Below are 24228 nucleotides of genomic sequence, written 5' to 3' on the forward strand. Positions count from 1 at the left end.
TCTCTCTCTCTCTCTCTCTCTCTCTCTCTCTCTCTCTCTCTCTCTCTGTATATATATTCTACATTCCCTCTCTCTATATATAATCATTAAATATTATATTTTGACCAAAGTCTGAATTAATCAGACAAATTGCTTTCTCTTGCCTTCTGTGTCAGCAGGACACCAGAAACCAGATAAGCTAGAGGTGAGACCCCCCTTATCTTGGGAGGAAAACAGACATCCTGAGACCATAAAATGTAAATAGACCCTGCTCCCTTTGTTGTCAATTTGCATTTACAACCAAGGAACTCTTCTTCACATATAGGTAGTAACAAATAGAAGTCATAAAGTTTTGTGACATGGTCATCCTGAATTGGGATGGTTCTAAAATGTACAAAAAGTCTTCTGATTCATCTGTTCTTCAGTCAGAACTCTAGTCCTACACTCCTTGTACAAGTTTCTGCTAGCTTTGGGGAATAAATATTGTAATTTTATATTACTATTTGTCTGTCTCCCTTAACCAAACCTTTTCTAGAGTTTGACTATATATAGTCAGATTTCTCAAAGGTTAGTCAAATTCCTCATACTCCTCACTGTCTGACATTCCTCTCATTTAATTTTAAGAGTGAATTGAGAGTCTTAGTCTTAACAGAAAGGTAGGAGGCAAGGGGAGAGAGACAGATCCATGAAGACCATTTAGGAGTCTGGGACAGATTGAGAACAGAGTGATGAGAACTTAGAACAAGGTGATTATACGGAAAGAAGGGGAGCAAATTCAAGAAACATTTCAAAAGGAGAGCTATCATAACTTGATGTCTTTAGGTGGAAGATGAAGGAAAGGATAAAGAGGTGCATAGTCAGACTGGTAGTGATAGTGTGGTACCCCCTTGTCCTGCCCTCCTCCCCTCAGCATGCTCAGTTGACATGAGGGGTGAGCAAAGTGCTGGACATGTTTAATGAAGGGACCATACCCCCACTTCCCATTTTAGAGTAGGTATAGATATTCCCTGACTGTCTCCTTACAGTCATGGTCCTATTGGGAAGAACTCTTATTTCCCACCTGCTAAGTTTGCTGATAAGGGAATACAATAGAAATGAGGAATTGGAGGGGAAAATGATTTGGGGAGAAGAGTATATTTTATTTTGGACACTTGTAATATAAAATGATGATGAAAAGTCCAAATGAAAATTTACCATTGGGTTTGAAAATTCAGTGGTAGCTATTGAATAAAAGAGGTCAGGACCCAATGATCAGACTTTAGAAAACACTCATTGTTTAGAGACTAGAAAAAGAAAAATTATGAGCACAGTAGGATAAAACCCAAGAATTAAGATAGAATGATGACAGAGAAGCCAGGAGAAGAAAAAATATAAGAAACACAGTCTTAGCCTTTCCTCCTGCCAACAATATCTAATAAATATTTTTAAAGGTGGGTAGTGTTCAAGAATGAAATGTGAGCAGCCCTTCCAACGTTTATTGCTACTATACAAAAAATTTGGTCATTTTTCTTTGAGCCTCAGTTTCCTCATCTATAAAATAAAGATAATGTTTATAATTACTATGTCATGTGATCATCCTATTGAAAGCAATTTGTAAACCACGAAGGGCTGTGTCCATGATGATGGTAATGATAATTCCTCTTGTACTTCAAACCCTGAATAGATTTCTACTGAGTAAGAGTCCCTGCCTGTGCACTGATCCCACTTCCCTACTAACTACCATCCCAGTATGCACCAGGAGCAGGAAGAAAGAGTTGATGGATCTAATCTCTCAAGGGAATAATATTTAATGAAGATCAGAAGAGTTCTTTGAAGTTGTTTCATTTCTGCACAAGAGCAGTAGAACTCAGCATCAGACACGTGCATCACAAAGATCAATGAATTAAAATGAATTTGTTCTCTGTCACGCGTTTCTAAATTAGGTTGACTTAGCTATATATATGGAAAACATCAGTTTGTGAATGTCAGTCATGTTTCTGGTATTGCTGTTAAGGCATGCAATGGGGGAGATAACTTGAAAATTAGTGAAGTCAGTTGCCTCTAACACAACAATAATATTAATGCCTAATATTTCCCCAGCACTTGCTATGTGGCAGGCACTGCGCTAAATGCTGTCCATTGAAAGGAGGAACTGCCCTCTCCATAGGTGTTCCAGTTGCTTTCTCTGTTCTCAGAAACATTTGTTCCAGCAGTTTCTGAAGAAAAGCGGTAGGTTTTGTGGGAATATGAAATAGCAGTAAATATCTCAGTGTGAAAAAAAAAAGAAATATTGGCAATTATTTACAAAGTTATCGTTCTTCTCCATCTTTCATTTTTTATGTCTCTGAAGAGATGTAAATATATTTTTATGTCAAAGCACACCGTAATGTTTAGCAGTTTATAAATTCTGTGCAGGAAGGTAGTATAGTTGCTTTGGGTTCAAAATTCAGAATGTATACAGATTCAATATACAGGTGTACATCGAAACTTAAATCACTGAGACAGAAGAAAACCCTAAGAAGGTTATCCTTGTATTTTATTATGTCTGTGCTAAATAGCACCGATAATTGAGAGCTGATTGCAGTCTTTAATGGTATGACTACAGAGGACAAGGATAGTGGGCTATTTACCCCTCTTTTTAAATAAGTGTCATTCCTTTGGAAAGAATCTCCAAAATCTTGCTTGATGTAAATGAAGGTGTAGGGATAGCTTAAAAAAAAATCACCGATTATATCTGTGTTCATAAAAGAAAGTCACCTTCTTAGTATTCAGATTTATTTGTTTATATTTTTATAGCTACAAGGCTTTTCTGTCTAGCTTTTCCATGAACTCCTGCTAATCTTTAGGAACCTACCAGATTCGTTCATTTTATTTGTATATTCTAATCAGAGAAACAGAAACTAAGAGACGTAAGAGGTCTCAGAGGTCATTTAATCTGATTTAGAACTAAAAAATAATCCCATGGAGGACATCCCCAATAAAGGGGGTGCAGCCCCTGCTTTAAGGACCTACTTCTTCAGTTGTTATTGTTCAATTGTGTCAGATTCTTTGACCCCATTTGGGGTTTTCTTGGCAGAGATACTGGAGTGGCTTGCCATTTTCTTCTCTAGCTCATTTTACAGATGAAGAACTGAGGCAAACAAGGTTGAGTGACTTGCCCAGGGTCACACAGCTAATAAGTATCTGAGGCTGAATTTATATTCACGGAGATGGGTCTTCCTGGTTCCAAGCCCAGTGTTCTAACCACAACCCCTCCTCAGAGGCAGCTGTTATCTTTTTGAACAGCTCTGGTTATTGGGAAACTTTCCCTTGTAGTAAGACTTAATCTTCCTTTCTGCAGTCTCTGCCCTTTGCAGAACTTCTGTCTTCAGGGTCCAAGAAGACCAAATGTAAAAGCTGAATCCATGGAACAGTCCTTCAGATATTTAAATAGTTACCATGGTGATGCTGCTGCTGCAACTGCTACTACTACTACTACTACTACTTAATGTTAATAATAACAGCTAGCACTTAAATAGTGTTTTAAGATTTGCAAATTGCTTTACATCATCTCATCTGGTTCTTACAACAACCCAATGAGGTAGGCGCTATTTTTATCCGCATTTTACAGATGAGGAAACTGAGGTTGAATGGCTTGCCCAGGGTCACCCAACTAATATTCTACCTAGTCAGGATTCAAACTCCAATGTTCCTTATCCTTCAGTTGTTCTTTGTATTGTCACAAACTCAAGATGAGCCCTCCCCTTGCTGTCCCACCGCACATATAATGTATGTTTATCAGTGCTCAAGTTATGAAAAATAGGAAATTCAGCAGCTTAGTTGTGCGTTTTGTATATTCTGTCCTTAATTGTTTTTTAAAAATCCACAATAAAATTAAAAAGCCCAAACTAATTCTTGCTACAATAAAAGTTAATACTTTGCTATAATAATAGTTGGCCTTTGATACAGTACTTTGTGAATTACAGAACACTTTAAAAAGTTATCTTGGGGCAGCTAGGTGGTGCAGTGAATAGAGTCAGGAGGACCTGAGTTCAAATTCGGCTTCAGACACTTGATCTTATTAGCTCTGTGACCTTGGGCAAGTTACTTAACCCCAATTACCTCACCTCATCCCTCCACAAAGAAAAAAAAGTTATTTCATCTTATACTCACAATTCTGTGAAGTAGAGAGTGAGTCTAGATTCTGTTATACTCATTTTACAGTTGACAAAACTGTGGCCCAGAATGCTTAGTGACTAGCTCCAGGTTACTTCCACTAGTAAGTACAGAGATGAGTCTTGAACTCCATCCTTGTGACTCCAAATGCAATGTTTCTTCTGCATAAAATTGCATGAAACCTTACAGATAAACTAGTGTATAAATGAGAAAACAAAGGCCTAGAAAGCTGGTGACTTGCCTAAAGTATTAAATGCTAAAGTCTTTCCTGTCTGAATCCAGTTTTGTTTCTAGTAAGTTGATCTATTTTATTAAAACAGAATATATTTGAAAATAAAACCAAATTTAATCCAATTCCTCCAAAGCAGTGTGATGAAAGGAAGTTTCTTTTAATTACAAATATTAATAATAAAGAATTAACCTACATCGGGCCTTTAAGATAATCCTTTCTCTTATCTTTTTGGGAGAGTATGTTCACAGAAGTGTGACAGAAATAGGGTTGAGCCCTTCCATTACAATAGTGGGGATTCTGGTTCATATTGCATGCTCCTGACCGTGTCATATTTCAAACAGAATTCTTAGTATTTCCCAGGTAACTAAGGAGGATTAGGAAGTTGTAATAGTAAGCTAAAAATAAGAAGTTTAGTTCTCTAACCTATTACGCTCATAGAGGCTAAAAAAATCCAATACCTTTCATCTCAAGAAATGAAACTTATTGAAAATTGATTATAAGAATACTATTTGGCTTACCTAAAAATTAGTACAATTATATTTAAGCCTTGATGGAATTTTAATATTTTTAAAGCAATGGCTCAGTAAAATAAAGTTGGTTATAATATGAAATATTTCAAAGTTCTATTAGCATTATAATTTTTAAAAAGTCAGTTCACACACGTGTGCACATGTGTGCACATACACACACATTGCCTGGAGGACAGGAGCCCTGTTTCTACATTCTTTCCCCCTATTTCTTCTTTCTTCATTTATGTTAATGTATACACACATTCATTTATATACACATCCACATAGATACACATACCTTTGTGTATAATTTTTATTTTTTTTTAACTAGACCTGTGATTTCATTGGTGTAGAGAACACTTGATTATGAAAATTCCTCCATCAATGCAGATGGACAACTAGTCTGAAATTTAAGAGACTCGCCATTCATGTGTATTAGAGGCAGCCTTTAAGTCTAGGTCTTCATAGCTCCAAGGCTGATTTTTTGTCCATCGTGTCATGGTGCCTTTCTCGTGTGAATAGCACATGTATATGTATGTGAATAATTTGGGATGGTAACATATTCTAGGGAAGTCAGGCCTGCAGCAGACACACTTAGGCTGGTACAGGTGAGTAGCATAGCTAATGGAAATTCAGATGGTCCTAACTTATACCAATGATTCTGAGACTTACTTTTTTAAAAGTAAAGCTTATTTGAAACATTTATTAATTTTCTTGAAAGACACTTGTTATATAGCAACTTAAGTTGCTTCACATAGTGTGTTTTAAGAGTTTGGGTTTGAGGACTTTGGTTGGTTACTATCACATTACAACAGCAAATGTTTCTGTCTCACTTTGATAAAAGTGAGAACATGACTAATTAAAATGGATAGTGCTCTTCACAGATTTTTGATCATGTAGGCAATCATTTCTGGTAAAGGGCATACTTATTATTTTTTCACTGAAATATTTTCTTTTAGCTGGGTGTGGTAAGGCACACATGTATGTAATCCCTGTCACTGTCATGCTGGGACTCAGATCACTTGAGTTCAGGGGCTCTTGAGTTGTGGTAGGATTAGAGCTGTTCAAGGATCTGTACTACATCTGGGACCAATATGGAGAGCTCCTGTTAGTAGAGGGGTCACCTGCAAAAGGAAGGATGAAGTGGTCCAGATCAGAAATGAATTAGGCCACAGCTTCTATGCTGAGCAGCAGTGGGATTGGGCCAATGGGTGGATTCTGTACTTCTAATCTGGACTAGATAGGGAGACCTAATCTCTGAAAACAAAAAAAGCAAAAAAGGGAGAAGAAAAAGAAAAGGAAGGCAAAGAAAAACTATTTTTAATATAATCTTAATTTTTTTTAAGCAATTGGGGTTAAGTAAACTTGCTCAAGGTTACACGGCCAGTTATTTCTGGGTGTGGTGCTAAATATCTGAGCCCGGATTCAATCCCCCAGGTTATCCCGACACTGGGGGCCAGTGCTCTTACTCGCTGAGCCACCTGGCTGCTCCTCATCTTAATGTTTTAATAACCATTCAAATACCAACAGATTTTAAATACTTGCAGAATTTGCCCAATTGATCTCCGCAAATATTGTCACTAAGAGTCTTTGATTACACAGGATCAAAATAAGCACGCATTTGTTTAGAGTTCTACAATTGTCAGTGTCATTTTGTGTTCTACAAAAACAGCATTTTCTAAACAGTTCCTACGAGGTAAATAAGGTCCCCTAGGGAAATTGCAATGCTTATGTGCACCCCACTAAATTCTTCAGTATAAAATTATGTGTTATCAGAAGATTGTGACTTTTTTTCTAGCATGAAATTAGGTTTAATTTCCTTTGGCCTGCACAGAATATGCCCAAACTTCTTTTGTCACAGGGCTATTCCAGACTCTACTGCTGACCCTGGCCCAGTGCTTTTTTGTATTCTGTCTATATTGCAGCCTCCAACATATTCTGTGGTCAAATTCATTTGGGAAATGCTGTGCTAAAGTGTTGTTCCACAGATGATTCTGTGGAGTTCATTCCTTTAATTTTTCTTTTTCAAATAGAAAGCAAAGGGGCATTTTGTCCTCTAGTCAGGGACTTTGAGAAAAGCAAGATAAAGCGCAGATAGTGGAGTTCTCATGTATCTTCATAGTAGTTAATTTCATGCATGTGTGAAAGATAATAGATGTGATTCCCAGATGCTAAATATTTTTGAGCTATTGCTATATAGTACTACTATCTGGGGCATAATGAAATTAACTCCTGCAGACTGGTAAATTACTGAAAATAATGAAGTTGAAGAAATTCATTCATCTTAATCAGTTTATATATTTCCATTCTAATCTTGATGAAACAGCACAGTACATTTGGAAGCCAAATCTATTGGCAATGGACTCTAGGCTTTCAAGACAGAGCTGAAATACAGAGCTGAAAATGTTGGGGTTTTTCTTGTGATAAACAGCATCTTTTTTTTTCTTACATGACTCTGTTTTTCTTTTAGTGGCAAAGCATTTCTATAACACTGGTTGAGAAAGTTCAGATGATTGCTGTAATCCTAGGATCACTGTTCTTAATAGCAAGTGTGACTTGGCTTCTGTGGTCAGCCTTCAGCCCCTATGCGGTGTGGCAAAGGAAGGACATCCTCTTTCAAATCTGCTATGGGATGTATGGTTTTATGGATCTAGTGTGCATAGGTAAGCTTATGACATCAAACTTTGAAAACTGTCAATAATATATTTGTTATTCTCTTTTTGCAAATTCTATCCACAGCAGTGTGTTTTGATTCATGTTTGCTTGATTCTTCAGGTCATTAATCTATTTGAGGGTGGCAGGAGGGGAAGCAGAGATCTTTTGGAATATAATACAGTAACTGTATTTACATGTAATTGGGAAAAAATAAAATATTATTAATGTAAAACTTAAAAAAAATTTAAAAGGAAATAATAACAGCCTTCACTTTTTTCAAGTAGAGTAAATAGTTCCCCAGGTCCCTCCCTTCCATCCTACCCCCTTGGAAAAAAAAATGATAATATTCAAAAGTACATTTGCCTACTTTGGAAATAAAAGAGTAGGAAAGTTGAAGAAACCATTACGTAGATGGACAATATTGGGACAAGAATTTTCATTTTGAAATAGCAGTAGATAACAGCATGCCTCATACATTTGCTATTCTCTAACTAATGTGACTGGGAAGATGGTAATAGTTAAGGAGACAATGGAGATGTCTTTCATGAAGTGAGCCAGATTCTCCTAGGGCATAAACTACTCTCAGAAATTATTGGACACCCTAGCAAAGGTTTATTATTAGCTTTTTAAGCCACAAGGTATTATTTAGTAAATTAAATGGCTTAGTGGAGAATGAAGTTAAAACTTTTGGCTAAAATGAGTCTTTTCCTGTAGTTTTCAGTTATGCATGTTAGACCCCTCTCAGTGTGGTCACAGAGATAACTGAGCCAATAATGGAAAGCGTATATAATTAACATTTTTAGAACCATGATATATCTGTAACCTAGGAATTTTGGAAAGTAAGTTGTATTAACCCTTTCAGGTCTCTCACATCGCTGTTTCCAAACAAGCCTCATTTTAACTAATTTCTACTTTTCTCTCCCACCAAAACTAGTGAGCTACTTATAAGCTGCAAAAGAGACCATTGTTAATTATCTTTCCTTTACACCATTGTCTCATGGTCATGATCAGAAGAAGGGGGGATATAAAGGTGATGGATAAGTTAGAAACTAGACAGTCATTACCTGAACAACTCAGTTACCTCTTGCATGAATTACTGCCCTTTGTTTCTAGTGGAAAAGACTGAATTGATCAGACAAGTTTGTGGAATCATTTTGTTAAAGGAGGGGTTAGTCCTGTTCTTTAATACCAGTGTTTTAAAGAATTATTGCCTATTGCTGTTGATGAGAAAATATAACTTAATTATTTTTTTTCTTTCCCCAGTCTCCAAAATAATAATCTTATTCAGTTTCTGAATTTTATTAGAATACTGAAAACCAATTAGTTTTCATGGGTCAGAAGAGGTCTTTTTATATTTTACTATTTTCAAAATCTTATTTCTTGTTATATAAATGATAAAAATAGTTGGTTGTCCTAACAAAACATTTTAATTCCTCAATCAAGTATTTTAATAATTTTTAACTTTAAAATATAATAATAAATTACTGTAAATAATGTAAAATAAGGAGTTAAATACTTTATAAAATGTTTATTAATTTTTTGAAAGCACAGTTTGCTAGGTAATCAATAATGTAAGCAATTGTTGTCTTTTAGGAGTAAACATTTTCATTAATTCAGTATTTTTTTATATTGGTAATGCTTTCCAATATCTTTTGATGAATAGATTCACATGTCATCATTATATTATTCCTAAACTACTGAAAAAATAAGAAAGAATTCACAGTAAAAAATAATATTTATTTTACTTGGCAACCTCCTAATTCCATGTAAACTAGTTCAAAAGAGTATAAGCCTCTTGGAAATATATTTAAGACCATTCATTTATTCATCAGTTATCATACATGTAATATATGTGCAAGACACCATGGTAAGTACCATGGGAGACTCAAAAATAAATAAGGCAAGATTGCTGACCTCACTGTATTTATAAGCCGATATTACTATATACATAATTGATAATAGTAACTAATATTTCTGTGGTGCTGATTACTCTGTGTCAGGCACTTTGCTAAGCACTTTACAATTATTATCTTCATTTGGTCTTCACAACAACCTGGGAGGTAGGTGCTATTATTATTCCCATTTTACAGATGAGGAAAATGAGACAAGCAGAGGTTAAGTGACTTGCCTAGGGTCACATAACATGTCTATGTTACAAGTTTATAGGATCATAGATTTAGAGCTCAAAGGCAGCTTAGTGGTAATCTAGTCTAACCCCTTTATTTTACAAATGAGAAAACTGGGGCACAGAGAGACTAAGCCCCTTGTCCACAGTCTAGTGTATTTGCTAGTACATTTCAGAGGCAGGATTTGAACCCAGGTCTTTCTGACCCTTAAGTCCAATACTCTAGCCATGAGGCTATACTGCTTCTCTATCGTAAATGGCATCCATTACATCTAACACTTCAAATTAGTTTAAATATGAGTGCTCCCAAAATGATCAGTCACATCAAAGTGAATTAAATTGCTTAGAATGAAAAATAGCCTTAATAAACAAGCCTGTGAATGGAAATTTGTTCTTCACACATTCTTCTGTTTCCAATCCTTTAGAACATCAAGCAATGAAAGCCACAGTGTCATCTTCTGAGTAAGAGGCTGTAGTGAGTGGTTTCCTGTTTGGAGGGGATGTTGATGGTACTGTGGGTTTCATGATGCTCCTTCTTAGAGGGGAAGTGAATGCATCGTCATTAGGTCAGTGGATGCTGCCAGGACCCCACTAAGAGGCTGGAACATTTGCTACAGAGCCTTTCTGTCTTGTGATTCTGACCGTGACTCAGACAAAGCCAGTCAATCAATAAGCGTTTATTAAGTACTAAAGAAGTCTGTCTGCTTGTCTGACACATGGCTTAGTATATATAAGATGCCCTGAGAATTGAGTGACATACGTGGGAACTGAGCTAAACTGAGTCAGTCATGTAATTTGCTCTTAATGCCAAAGCAAGTGTGCTTCTGATCAATGAACAAGTGTTGAATATGGAGAGGATTATATTGTATTTAGTGCTTCTCCATATGCTCATTTTAATCTGCCCTGAGTTCCAAATCTTAAAGGAATGTATTTTGTTAATAAATTATGTTTGTTGTTGAGTCATTTCAGACATGTTTCTAACTCTTTGTGACCCCCATCTGGGGTTTTCTTGGCAAAGCTACTGGAGTGGTTTGCCATTTACTTTAGCCCATTTTACAGATGAGGAACTAAAGCTCAGGGATAGCTATTAAGTGTCTGAGGTCAAATTTGAACTTAGGTCCTTCTACCTTCAGCGCCGGTGCTCTATTTACTCTGCTACCTAGCTGCCCTAATTATATGATATGAAATATCTTTTGAAAGTTGTGAAACATAAGAAAATTTCTCCTGAAGTCAGTTGTTTTTTAATATTCTAGTAATATTCCCAAAGTGAGTGTAGAAGTTGGCTGACAAGTTATTTTCCATTTTTACTGAGTAGTAGACAAGTACAAATGAGCTTCAACTTCAGCATGAGGGATTTAGGTCATCTATAAGTCAAAACTTTCTGACAGTGAGGGTTATCACAGAAGTTACAGAGTAAAGTTAAATCTTCTGATTCTTTGGAATTCTTAGGGAAAAACAGAGTGCTATCTGTGTAAGTGGGTGTGGGAAACTAAATGAAGTTCCATCTAAAGGGCCAAGAAAGGGTATTAGTTGGCTTCTTAAAGGCTTCCTTTGTGCTTTTGATTCTATACATATATGAAGATACTGTTCAAAAACATAGCACCCTAGCTAATAAATGAGTTATCACTCTGTAGTGCAAAATATTTAATAGGCCATTTAATTTCTAAAAAAGCCAACGACTTAAATAGGAATTTGGTTTTTAGAATGTTTTTCAGAATGAACATATTCTAGTTGTTGAGGACTTTGTTAAATATTTAATGATGTGCCTGTTCACCTTTTCCATTGTTTGACTTTCTCTTGATATTAATTTATTGGCAGAAGTGTTGAGAGTCTAGATGTTATGGGATTGATATAGATAGGTGGATAGATTGATAAATGGATAAATGGCTCAATAAACTATGTTATCTGGGTCCTATAAATGGGTTTGCATTTTCTAAATGGCAATGGAACTCTGTGTTCCAAGAGAAATGATTAAAGTAAGAATGAGCAACAGTTTCTGGAGAAGGGTATTCAAGGTTAGAGAGTAATTGAAAGGAGGTAGAGGAGAGATAATCCATAAAAGGCAGCAGGCCTGTTCAGCAGATGGCCTTTTTCTGTTCCTAACATTTCTTGTGATACTTCTGTGGATTAGGTTCAAATTCAATCTCTGAGCTATTTCTATAACCCACTACTTTATCAACTGTACTTCACCGCCAGAATAATGGAAATGCAAAGAAATATAATTTTATATTATATTTTGGAGGGTCTTTTAAATATTTAAATAGGTGGCATTCAGACTGTGGTCATGCACAAAGAAAACCAATATAAAAGATTTAAATCACTGCAAACATTGCAACCCAGTGGCAGTAATTTGGAAAGAAGTAATAACCCAAACTTCTTGTGTTAGATTCCTTTTAAGAAGATTTGTACTGTGTACAAATGAAGATTAGCAAACTGAGGAATAAATTGAAGTGAAATTACAGGCTTGGAGGTATGGTAACATTTTCAGCCCAAGGTTTGGTTCGTAACATCCAATTTGTCATATGCTACAGAGGAAACTACAATTAGACATGATTTAAGTAGCAAAGCATTTTGCTACAGGAGGAATGCATTTGTAGTGCTATTCAATTTAACAAATTAAACAAAAATTATGAAGTGCCTACTATGTACGAGACCACAGTGTCCTAGTCACTGGGCCCCCAAAGTTAAAAATGAAAAATAATCCTTGCTCTCAAAGAGATTCCATTCTACTGAGAGTAGGCAAGGAAAGGTAAAGGGGAGGGACATGCCATGTTCACAGCTAAGTAAATACAAGGTAATTTGAGGAGGGAGAGGATATTAATAATTGAGACAATCAGGAAAGGCTTCTTGGTTCACCTGACCTGAGCCTTGAAAGAAGCGCATGATTTTCAGAGGCTTAGGTTAAATAATGCCTGTATCCCAGGCGTAGGACACAGAGATGGGAATTGGTAGAGTGTGATTGGGGAACAATTGCCAGCCAGTCTGGCAGGAACATAGACTCCACAAAAGGGAATAATATGACATAAGTCTGGAAAAGCTGGTTGGAAGCAGATTGTGTAGATCTTTAAATGCCAGGCTGAGGAATTTTTGTAGCACTGAAGGGAGTCACTGAAGATTTTTAGCTTGAGGTAGAGACATGTATGTAGGTAGTTTTTAAAAAGATGACCTGGGCCTTAGAAAATCATGTTAGGTATGTGCAGGGTAGACAGGCAGGAAACAGGCAGCTGGGAGACCAATTTTGAGGCTGTTAGAGTCATCAAGATATGAAGTCATGAGATTTTTGGAGCTAGTGGAAAGAAAGGGATGGATGAGAGAAAAGTTGTGCATGTGTGCACTTGCCTCCCAGTTGGTTGTGGGTGTTCAGGGTAGGGGAAGAATCAAAGGTCATTTCTTTTTTTTTTTTTTTACCTTTTTTGGAGGGCAATTGGAGTTAAGTAACTTGCCCAAGGTTTCATGGCTAGTTTTTGTGTTTGGGTGTTAAGTGTCTGAGGCCAGAACCAAACTCGGGTCGTCCTGACTCAGGGGCCGGTGCTTTACTCACTGCGCCACCTAGCCACCCCCAAATTAAAGGTCATTTCAAGGTGGAAAACCAGGGTAGCTGGAAGGATGCTGCTACCCCCCACAGAAACAGAGAACTTTGGAAGAGGGAAGACACCAGATTCTCTTAGGCACATGTTGAGTCAGATGGAGATATCAAGTTGGCTCTACAGAATAGGGGTTCAAGAGAGAAATTAGGGCTGTATACTTAGATTTTGGAGTCATCCAGATAGAAGCATTAATTGAACTAATGGGAGTATATGAGAACATCAAAGAGGGGAGTATGTGTAGCAAGACAAGAGTCTCCAGAACAGGGCCTTGGAGGATACCAGTGCTTGGAGGACAGCAGGAAGTTGAACTGAGGATGGACCATCAGTAGACTGAGCTGGAGCTCTAAGACAGTTCACTTCAGGTCAATTAAATAAACATTGATTAGGCGCCTGCTATGTGCCAGGCACTGTGCTAAGTTCTGGGGGTAAAAAAGAAGGCAAAAGATAGTCCCTGCCCTCAAAGTGTTGCAATCTTATGGGGAAGAAAACATGCAAATACATACAAAGCAAGCAATACAGGATAAATGGGAAATAACTGAAACATGGGAAGCACTGGAGTTAAGAGGAGTTAGGGAAGACTTTGTGGAGAAGGTGAGACTTTATCTGGGACTTAAAGGAAGCAAGGGAGGTGAGTAGTCCTAGTGGAGTAGGGAAAGCATTCCAACCATTTGTTTGTGGAGCAGTGAGGAGGTCAGTGTCACTAGATCGAAGGCTGTGTGTTGGGAACCAAGACGTAAGAAGACTAGAACGTAGGAGACGGCTAGGTTGTGAAGGGCTTTGTTTTTATTTTTATTCCTAGCAGCAATAGGAAGCTACTAGAGTGTAGTGAGTAAGGGACTAACATGATCAGACCAGTGTTTTAGCAAAATCACGTGAGTGTCCGAATGGAGAATGGATTAGACTGGGGAGAGACTTGAGTAAGGCAGATCCACCAGCAGGCTTTGCAGTAATCAAGGAGTGAGGTGATGAAGGCCTATCCCAGAGTGGTAGCAGTATCAGAGGAGAGAAGGGGGCATTTTGGGAGATGTTGTGAAGGTGAAGTCAATGAATGGGTCATGGCAACAGACTGGAAATGGAGGTTGAGAAATAGTGATGAATCCCAGATGATTCCTAGGTTGCAAGCTTGAAGAACTGAGAGGATCGTGTTGTCCTCTATAATAATCAGGAAGATAAGAGGTGGGGAGGATTTAGGGGCAAAGCTAGTGAATCTGGTTTTGGAAATACTGTCTTTTAAGATGTCTATTGGAATCGACTTTGAGATATCTGAAAGGCAGAGATAAGAGATTGGAGGTCAGAAAAGTTAGGGCAGGAAAGGTTGATTTGAGAATCATAAGCATAAAGATGATAATTAATCCATGGGAGCTGATGAGATCACCAAGTGAAGTAGCATAGAGGGGGAAAAGAAGAGGATCCCTGGACAAAACTATGGGACATCTGTGGTTAGAGGGCATGATGTGGTGGAGGATCCTTCAAAGGAGTCAGAGAAGGAGCAGAAGGGTTTGTAGGATGAGCACCAAGAGAAAATGGTGACCCTACAACCTAGAGACATGAATGAGAGCATGATTAGCAGTATCAAGGGGATGAAGCTTAAGAAAAGGTCCTTGGATTGGGAAACTAAGAGATCGTTAGTGACTTTGGAGAGAGCAGTTTCAGTGTAAAGATAAGACTGAAAGCCAGATTGTAAGGGATTAAGAACAGAGTGAGAGGAAGCAAGTGGAGACACTTCTGGTAGACAGTCTTTTCAAGGAGTTGAGCTAGATAGGGCAGAAGAGAAATTGGATGATACTTAGCAGGGATGGAAGGATTTTTCCAGGATAGGGGACACAGGGACTTGTAGGTAGTAGGAAAATGAGCCAGTAGAGGAGAGATTACAAATAAGTGAAACGGAGTGGGCAGTCTGTTGGAGGAGAGGGAGTAGAATTGGATCATTTGAACAAGTAGAGGGGTTGAGGAGTAAGGCCACTTCATGTTAAATAGGGTTGAAGGAGGAAAAAGCAACAGATGGCACTTCAGTGATAGGAGATGAGGAAGAGGGGAGAAGAGGGAGTTCTCTGTGAATGGCCTCAATATTTTCTGTAAATTATGACACAAAGTTCTCAGCTGAGAGAGTGGGGGGAAGGAGATCCATGGGAGATGTGAGGAGATATGAAAAGGTTTGGTCAGGTGACTGTGGAGAGTGGGATAGGGATAAGGAAAGTCTAGGAGAATTGCTTTCTATCAGTGAGGGCCAAGTTGAGGCTGTGTAGCATAAATTTATTATAGTGAATCCAGTCAGAATGGCTAGGTGTTCTCCACTTTTGCTCAGCATCACATGTTCAGGTGCAAAGGTTATGGATTATCAGAGTTATCTAAGGCTGAGGCTTGGCTGGGCATAACCAACAGTATAACAAAGGGGCTAGGGATCCAACAGAGGACCCTGTAGAGAGTTGAATTGGTTCACCAAGGAGTCAGGATGGAGAGGAGAGGGTGGCTGATGCAGGGGCGATGGCCTGGGAGAGAAGTGAGGGATCAAAAGACTAGAGATCAGGGTAAGAATGAAGAGTAGGATTGTCTCAGGGAAGGCAGAGGGAGAAGAGAAAAGTCAGTAGCTAAAGGGATTTCGTGGAGGAGGAGAAGCAGGAGAGAGCAACTGGAGAGAGAGATCTAAAGGAGTAAGTTAGCTGTGTCAGAAGCTGCCAAGACGGCAACTTAGCACGCGGACGAACATCGGCTGCTGAATTGAGCAGTGCAGTGATTAGTCTAAGCGCATAATGTTGTTTCAGCATTTATTTGATGCAATGGTAGTTACTGCAGATGTGTACACACATCATGTATATTTCACATATACATCATATATACATACATGTATGTGTACAGATAGAAATACAAATACTGGTTGGTGAACTGCTTTGCCAGCAGTTTTAAATCCATCTACTCCTTTTTGCAGCCAATGAATCAAATGGCATATTGATTCAGGAGAAACAACTATGAAATGAGGATAAACACTGAGTGCTCCTTCCCTAATTAGTGTCATCATTAATGTCTGGAAAATGCTTTGGTTCCCTCTGAAACACCGAGAAAGAATCATTGTTGCTATAAAATCAAATATCTTGGATTAAAATTTTGAAAAAATGGTACTTTGAAATGTATCCTGTTAGTGATTCATGTAATATTACTTTGCTGGTTTTCTTTAAGAATTTCTAAAAATCATTTACTCATTTTTGCATGAAATCACTTTAACTACGAACATAATAAGACTTTCCATATTGGATCAGCCTCGTGGTTCAGCAAAGATATATTGTGAAAATGTATAGTGGTTGTCCTTGAAACCTCCCTCAAAAGTTAGGGATCCTACAAAAATTTTTTTAAGTTGTTAGCTGCTCTTTTATTTTTTCCAAATTCAATTTTATTTTATTTTCAATTCCAAATTCTCTACTTTCTACTCTCCCTCCTCTACCTATTGAGAAAACAAAAGAAGATAGATGTTTCTTTTTTAATGGAAAAATTACTTTTATTTAGAATATAAAACTTTCCATGAGTTCATAGGATTTGCCTTATGATGTTTCCGAAAAACTTTCATGACAAAAGCTGTAGTGCTACTAAAGCTTTCCAAATAAGTGTTCCAACAGGAAATAACTATTTATGGTTTAGCAGTATCAGTGACATAATGTACTATTTTGGAATAAAATTCATTTACTTAGAATTCTATAGTGAAAATCTTGCCCATATTCATCTTTGATTGAGTTTTACTGGATATAGAAATGTCCAATTTGAGTTAAACTTATTCAATGCAAATGTCAAGTAATCATAATGAATTTTTTTTTACAAATAGGCTCAGAGCATTTTGTCAACTCATAAAAGCAGTTATTAATTATGTCTTAGTTTTATGTAGTTAAATATAAAAGTGAACCTCTAAAAAATAAAAGTTGAGGTGTCTGTGGCCTCTTAGAAACAATTTAAGCTATTCACAACATACTGAATTAACATCTCTTTACAAAGATCCAAAGAATGCACAGGGGAGACAAATATTATTCAATTGCATAGTACAATCTATGGTGATTTTAAACATGGACAAGGATCCCTTGCATAGGGAATTCTTATCTAGGGAATTAGGCAACTAAAGCAAAAAGTTTGCTGCTCTTAATTTTATAAAGGCCACTGCTTCTCCCCACTGTCCACGACTCTCTAGAAAATAAACTGTACCTCAATTATTGCTTATTTAAAATGATGTCTTTACAGAGATATTTAGTGCCTGAAACAGAAAAACAATTAAATGTAATTTATTTTTTGAGAATTATTTAACATGAAATTTTACAAATAAAATTTTTATAGTTCCAAATCCACATTTGTCCTACTAGATGGCAAAAGACAAAATCCAAACAAACAAAACAAACTACATCGGCCTCTATATACAACTGGACACAGTTGACTCATGTACATTAAAAGTCAGATCAATAGAAGACCATTCTCCATTCAGTGTTGTCATTCTTAAAGGCAAGTTAACTGTAGCATTTCCATCTGCTTCTCCATGTTCTCCTTCGATGTGGCTGGTAACTGGTGATTGCCTCCTGCTTGGATTGCTTTATCAGACTTGCTTTGTTTACCTTAGCTGTGACCCCTTTTGGTCGTTGCCCTTGCTGCCTGTATGCCTTTTGGGGTTGGGCAACTTTGATTTCACACTTCCCAGAACCAATATGATGATAGCTGCTTTCTAATAAATTCTTTATTGGTTTTTTGTCTGTGTATGTGATAAAACAGAATCTTCTTTCATTTGTTATTGTTGTACATAGGAAGTTCAATATTCTCACTGCCTCCAAAAGCTCCAAAATATTCTTTGATTTGTTCTTCATATTATTTGCGTTCCATCTACCTACACATACTTTTTGAAGGGCTTTTTTCCTTTTAAAGATTAGCCCCTTGGGAGTGTTATCATCTTGCCATTCTGTTTGTGTTCTTTGAACTCCAGGACATCATCAACACTGGCAGCCTCTTTGAAAAGCATAAATCCAATTCCCCTTGGTCTCCAGTGACCAGATCTGTTTTAATTGTGAAATCTACAGCCTCTCCAAAATGAGACAGGTACTCAATAAGATCGTTCTTACATATATCTCAGCTTAGCCCTCTAATAGACACTTTATTGTCATCCTGCTGGTTCTTGCTCATGTTGATCTTGGATCCATCAGTGAACTCCTCCATGTTGGCTGTACTCATTCACATTCTCCTTGGTGGTCGGGACAGGTGGTGCGAAAGGGAGCCACAGCAGCAGTATGCTCTATGGAGCTGGATTTAAAATAACAGCATGAGAGAACATAAGATGTTTCAGTGAGCACTCTGAGTCCATCTCTTCTCTCTCTGGAAGGGATAGCAAGTTTCCTCATGTGCCCTTTAGAACTGTGGTTGGTGGTTGTGTTGATCAGTTCCTAAGTCTTTCAAGGTAGTTTGTCCTCATAATATTATTCTTATTGTATAAATGGTTATCTTTGCTCAGCTCACTTCACTTTATATCAGTTCACACAGGTTGTCCCAGGTTTTCTGAAACCATCTCCTTCACCATTTCATACAGTACAATAGTATTCCATCATATTCACATAACATAACTTGTTCGACTATTCCCCAATTGATGGTCCTCTCCTTAGTTTCCAATTCTTTGCTACTTTAAAAAGAGTTGCTATAAATATTTTTGTAAGTATGGATTTTTTATCCTTTTTCTTTGAGGCAGATATGTAATTAGTGGTATTGCTGGGTCAAAGGGCATACACAGTTGAATAACTTTTTAGGTGTATTTCTATATTACTCTCTAGAATGGTTGGACCAAGTTACAGCTCTACCAACAGTGCAGAAGTGTACCTGTTTTCCCACAGCCTCTCCAGGATCTGTCATTTCCCTTTTTTAAAAATCAGTTTAGGTAATCTAATTAGTGAGAGGTGATACCTCAGAGTCGTTTTAATTTACATTTCTTTAAATTATTATTGATTTAGAGTAATGATCTCAAACTCAAATAGAAATGAAGGGCCACTAAATCATACATAAGGATCCTATAGGTTGAATATCAACTTAGGAAAACACATATTAGTATTATTTAGGTTCCATTATATTTTATTTGTTTTTAAACATGTTCTTCAATTATATTTTAATCTAGTTCAAGTTTCACTTGGGCCATGAGTTTGGCACCTATGGTTTGGAGCATTTTTTCATATGGATATTTATAACTTTTTTCTCTGAAAATTGATCATTCATATATTTTAACCATTTATCAGCTGGGGAATGACTTTTAATCCTATATACTTAACTCAGTTCTCTGTGTATTTTAGAGATGAAACATATCTTAGAGAAACTTGAAGCAAAAATTTTCTTCCAATTTTCTGCTTCTCTTCTAATTTTTACTTGCATTGGGATTTTTTAGTTAAAAAAAAAACAACCCTTATATGTATTTAATCAAGTGTCTATTTTGTCTCCAGTGAACCCCTCTCTCTCTTGTTTGGTCATGACCTCTTCCTCTTTTCATGATGTTAATGGCAATTCCTTCCATGCTCCTCTAAATTGCTTATGCTAACTTCACCAACATCTTGATTTCTCCTGGAAATCTCTTGTGGCTCCATCTACTCTGACTTTATCTCAGCTGTTTCTTTACAAATGTATGTTTCAGTCTATGCCATGTGGTATATGAGGCTGAGAGTTAGGGGGCTTGAGTTTTATTTCCTGATCCATCACTTACTGGAAGTGTGAACTTGTGTGAGTCGTTTTGCACTTTATGTCTGAGTTCCTTGTCTATAAAAAGATGGGGTTGGAATAAATGATCTCTTCTACTACTGCTACATTTTTACGACTCCACAAAACCTCTTGGGAGTAATGAGTTCCCTGCATTTACAATGTGCCCCTTTTTATTTGTCCTAACTGCCTTTATTTCACTTTTAAAGAAGATCCCCTTGTCAGTAGCCTCTGGGAGTTAGGGAGCCTGGACTTCACCTTCTCTCCAGCCTTCGCAGTTGTATAGACATTGACCATATCCTCTCTCAGACTTCTTTTGAGACTGAAGGGCCATAATTTTTTTTTGCACATCTTTACACAGTGGCTGCTAGCGTCTTGATCATTTTAGTTACCCTTCTCTATATTTTTTTCTGATAGCTTCCTGAAGATGCAGTGACCACAATTGCACACAGTATTGTTTTGTAGATACATAGTGTCCCCTGACTTTGGTCAGCCATCTTAGAAATTCATGTATGGTCAGATCAATAATCATTACCATCTGAATAGTAATGATACATTTGAATTAATTAAATCTAGACAGTGAAATAAATGTAATGTCTTTATGAGATCTTTTTATGACTGCATTATATCATTTTTAAGCCCACAATATGATCATGAATATTTCATGATCACAATATTTCATGAACCTGGGGCTCATGAAATGTCTCAGCAGCTGCCCATTACTATAAGCAAGGTGACCAGTTCATTAGGACCTTCCTGATCTTTCTCATTCCATTCTTTTTTTTTTTTTAAGCAATCGGGGTTAAGTAACTTGCTGAAGGTTACATGGCCAGTTATTTTTGTGTGGGTGCCGAGTATCTGAGGACGGAACTGATCCCAGGTTTTCTGATGCGGGGGCTGGCACTTTTACTCACTGCACCACCTGCCGCCCCTCTCATACCATTCTTAGTCGAGTTTTTGTTACGTTCCTACAGTTTTCAAAGTAGCAGTATCTGGGAAAGAATAACAGAAGCAAAATCTTGCCCTCAACTCCTGTGTCAGAATGAGGTTCCCCAGAAGTCTGTTGAAAAACATGTTTCCTTGAGCTTTCTTCTCCCTATTTATGCCTTTGCTTGCCTACTCCCCACTTTATGCACTGTTAATATGGCTTAAGTTGACTGGACATTAAATTCATTTGTCTAAGATGAAAAGTTTAAATAATTATGGACTGTGAAGATAAAGGTAGATGGAAATTAGCACTGAGAATAAAACTGCATGACCTTGTAGAGGAGACTTGAAAAACTGAAGGAATTCTGTTCAATTTAATAAACATTTGCTAAATGCTTACTATGTGCAAGGCGTTGTACTTTGGAGATACAAAGATAAAAGTCCAGTAACCTTTCCTTTTGCATTATCTGGTATTGATATAACCAACACATTTGAAGAGAGAAAAAGTAGAAGTGATAAGATGTATGTTTGCAACTAAGGTATGTGTGTTTTCAGAGCTTCACAGAAATCAAACAAGAACAGAGAGGGAGATTGTTCTGATACTCAATCCTAATCAGCCAAGAATATATTAAATATTTGCCATGTACCAGAAACTGGGTTAGACATTGGAAATACAAAGACATAAACAAAATAGCCTTTGTTGTTGGGGAATTTATATTATAGCAGGGAGCAAGATAGGAAGCATCTACACAGAGGAGAAGAAAATGTTAAAAAAAAAAAAACATGCAAAGTAATTTTAATGTGGGGGTGGAGGAATGCTCACCTACAGAGGTGAGCTGGAATATTGTGCACAAGTGTTAGTCAGTGGGACAGTTTGACTGGAACATAGAAGTATAAGAGGAAGTTTCATAAAATCAGTGTAGAACACGTTAGAGTGAAAATGTGCAGGAATTTGGAGAAGAGTTTGTTGTCAGGATCTGAACAAAGGTGGTAGTTAATGTGACGGTGGTGGTTTGACCTGCCTGGCACATACATCCTCCTATATTACCCACAGGGTGCCTTAGTGTCTGTTACTAATGAAGAGAAGGAAGCTATAGACTCATGACTTAGGAAAGAGGACTGGGGTCCTCAATCCTGGCAAGTTCCTGCACCAATAATGGAGGAGAATGAGTTCTATTTTGTACCTGTTGAGCCTGAATTATCTTTGTAGTAACCAGATGAAGATGTCTAGCAAGCAGTTGTTGATGTTGAACTGGAGTTTAGGAGAGAGATGAGAGCAGGATATGGAGATTTTGGAGTCATCTGATTCGAAATTATAACTGAACCCCTGGGTGATAATGAGATCACCAAGAGAAAGGGGAGAGAAGAGGACTCAGGAGAGTATTGGAGGTACATAGCAGTGGAAGAATGTTTTTTGATTGATAACTGTAGAGAGAAGAATGTTTTCGAGAGACAGTGACCCTTAAACACCTCTTTAGTGTGTTGGGGGTTTTTCTGTGGTACTTCAGAGGTCAGCTAGAACAGGCCCTTCATTTTTATAGATCAGAAACTGAGACCCAGGTAGGGCAGGTGACTTGTCCAAGGCAACACAGGTAGTCAATATGAGAGATAAGCTTTCTATTTCAATCCAATACAATGCAAATAATAGCCAGTCTTGATTATCTGAACTGTCAGTGCATTGGCAAGAGTGGAAGGAGGAGAATCTAAGCATCATTCAATTTGATTTTAGTACTACTCACATTAGAATGTAAATGTGCATGGTCTTCAGGGAATTTAATTTAAATCAAAGTATTAATCTATACTGATGAACTGACATGGTATCCAGAAAGCAGTTTGGCTTTCTCATCCTCAACCAGCTCAAATCATCCCTGTAATGTACTCCATTTTAGCAGTAGTGAACATCATTCAGACTTAATGATGTAGACCTTTAGCCTTAAAGTGGAGCTATTCTCTCTCAAAGCTTCCTGAGAGCAGAAAAAAAAATAGCTGTTAGTTAAGTGCTGGAATTTCAGATTGAGAGCCAAGATGTCAACAAAGCTAGTCCTTGAAGATGTTAACTGCTGAGAACTAGGAAAGCAAAATTTGCCATAGGTTTCTGTACAAATAAATCTTCTCTTATTTAAATTTCATTAAAAATTAGCTGATATTTTTGTCCCACAAATATTTCTTAGGAAGTTGACTGATTCTCCAAACACTTCACCTTTGTCTTCCTTATGACTGACTTAAGGAGGATTGATAAGAGTCCTTGGAACAGTTTCCATGAGGGCAATGCTGCTCAAAAGCCCTGAATTTTCCAAGACACTTAGGCCAAGCTCAGGTCATTTTGTTCTATCATATGTGTTTTAAGTCTGATGGAATTCATTTCTCACTCTTTTTATCTTTAGCAGAGAAGTGCTTCCTAAAATTGTTTTAAGAAAAAAAAATTGCTTCCAGGTTCTTGGTTCTATTGCTAAAGTACAGGTTTTTATTATTGCTTGTATTTCATGTTACTTTATTTCTGAAATTAAAAATGATCAGGACAGAAAGTGATCAATGGAAACTTACCCATTCCAAAGATGAAAATATCTGTCGTCTTGGTCCTCTTGAATTTTTCATGCTTTTTTTTAAGCTAGGGGGATTAAGAGACAAAAAAAGATGAGCCTAAAGAGACAAAAAAAGATGAGCCTAAAGCTTTTTACTTGATTTAAATGTACTAGGATGATAATCAGGTTGAGATATTTCTACCTTTCTACACTAATTGTATTATAAACTTTAAAAAATCCCTTTAGTAAAGTCATATTTATCAAAAGACAGTTTTATATAGTTGTAATAGAACTGCATAGTTTAACGAAAACCATGCAAAACACTATGGGTATATATTACAGTTCTTTTGAAAATCAATTTAAAATAATTCATAATTTATCCAGCCAGAGCTACTTGGGGATGCATAAGAAAATCTATTTTAAGGATATGTACAAACTGGAAAACATATTGGATACCTCAGTAGTAAACACAGCACTGTTCTGTCGTCATGTGCCACATGGACATGAACACTGACCTTTTAAAGGGTCAGCATTTGACGTATGTTTTTGACAATTCAGCATCTGTTGTTTCATGTTAATAGCAAAGAAATGGAAAAATAACATGATTTTGAACATTGTAACCACAAGGCTTAAAATCTAGTAGTAAGATACACTCCTTGAAGAGAGGGAGTCACCTCTTTTTTTCTTCTTCCACATCCCTAGAAACTAGCACAGTACCTGGCAACATTGAATGAAAATACATATTCTTGGCTCTTTGGAAACATGGGAACATAGATGGACAAGTCATAAAAGTCTTTTCACTTCTAATTGTAGGCCCATCTAGCAATTAATTATCCACAAGCAGTTTATTTACTCTATGGGTTTCATGAGG

The 24228-nt window shown here is 37.1% G+C and overlaps 1 protein-coding gene across 1 annotated transcript in view; it reads left to right on the forward strand.

Moving 5' to 3' along the window:
- Positions 1–24228, forward strand: part of MARCHF11 (membrane associated ring-CH-type finger 11) — a 139013-nt gene that overhangs the window by 101516 nt on the left and 13269 nt on the right. The window contains exon 3 of the mRNA XM_069101395.1: positions 7325–7517. Coding sequence (XP_068957496.1) covers positions 7325–7517 — 193 coding nt within the window. The remainder of the gene's footprint in view (positions 1–7324; positions 7518–24228) is intronic.

The sequence above is a fragment of the Petaurus breviceps genome, unplaced genomic scaffold, assembly GCF_028583685.1.
Source record: "Petaurus breviceps papuanus isolate PSGF00001 unplaced genomic scaffold, PetGlider_PUasm1.0 47, whole genome shotgun sequence".
Classification (NCBI taxonomy): Eukaryota; Metazoa; Chordata; class Mammalia; order Diprotodontia; family Petauridae; genus Petaurus; species Petaurus breviceps.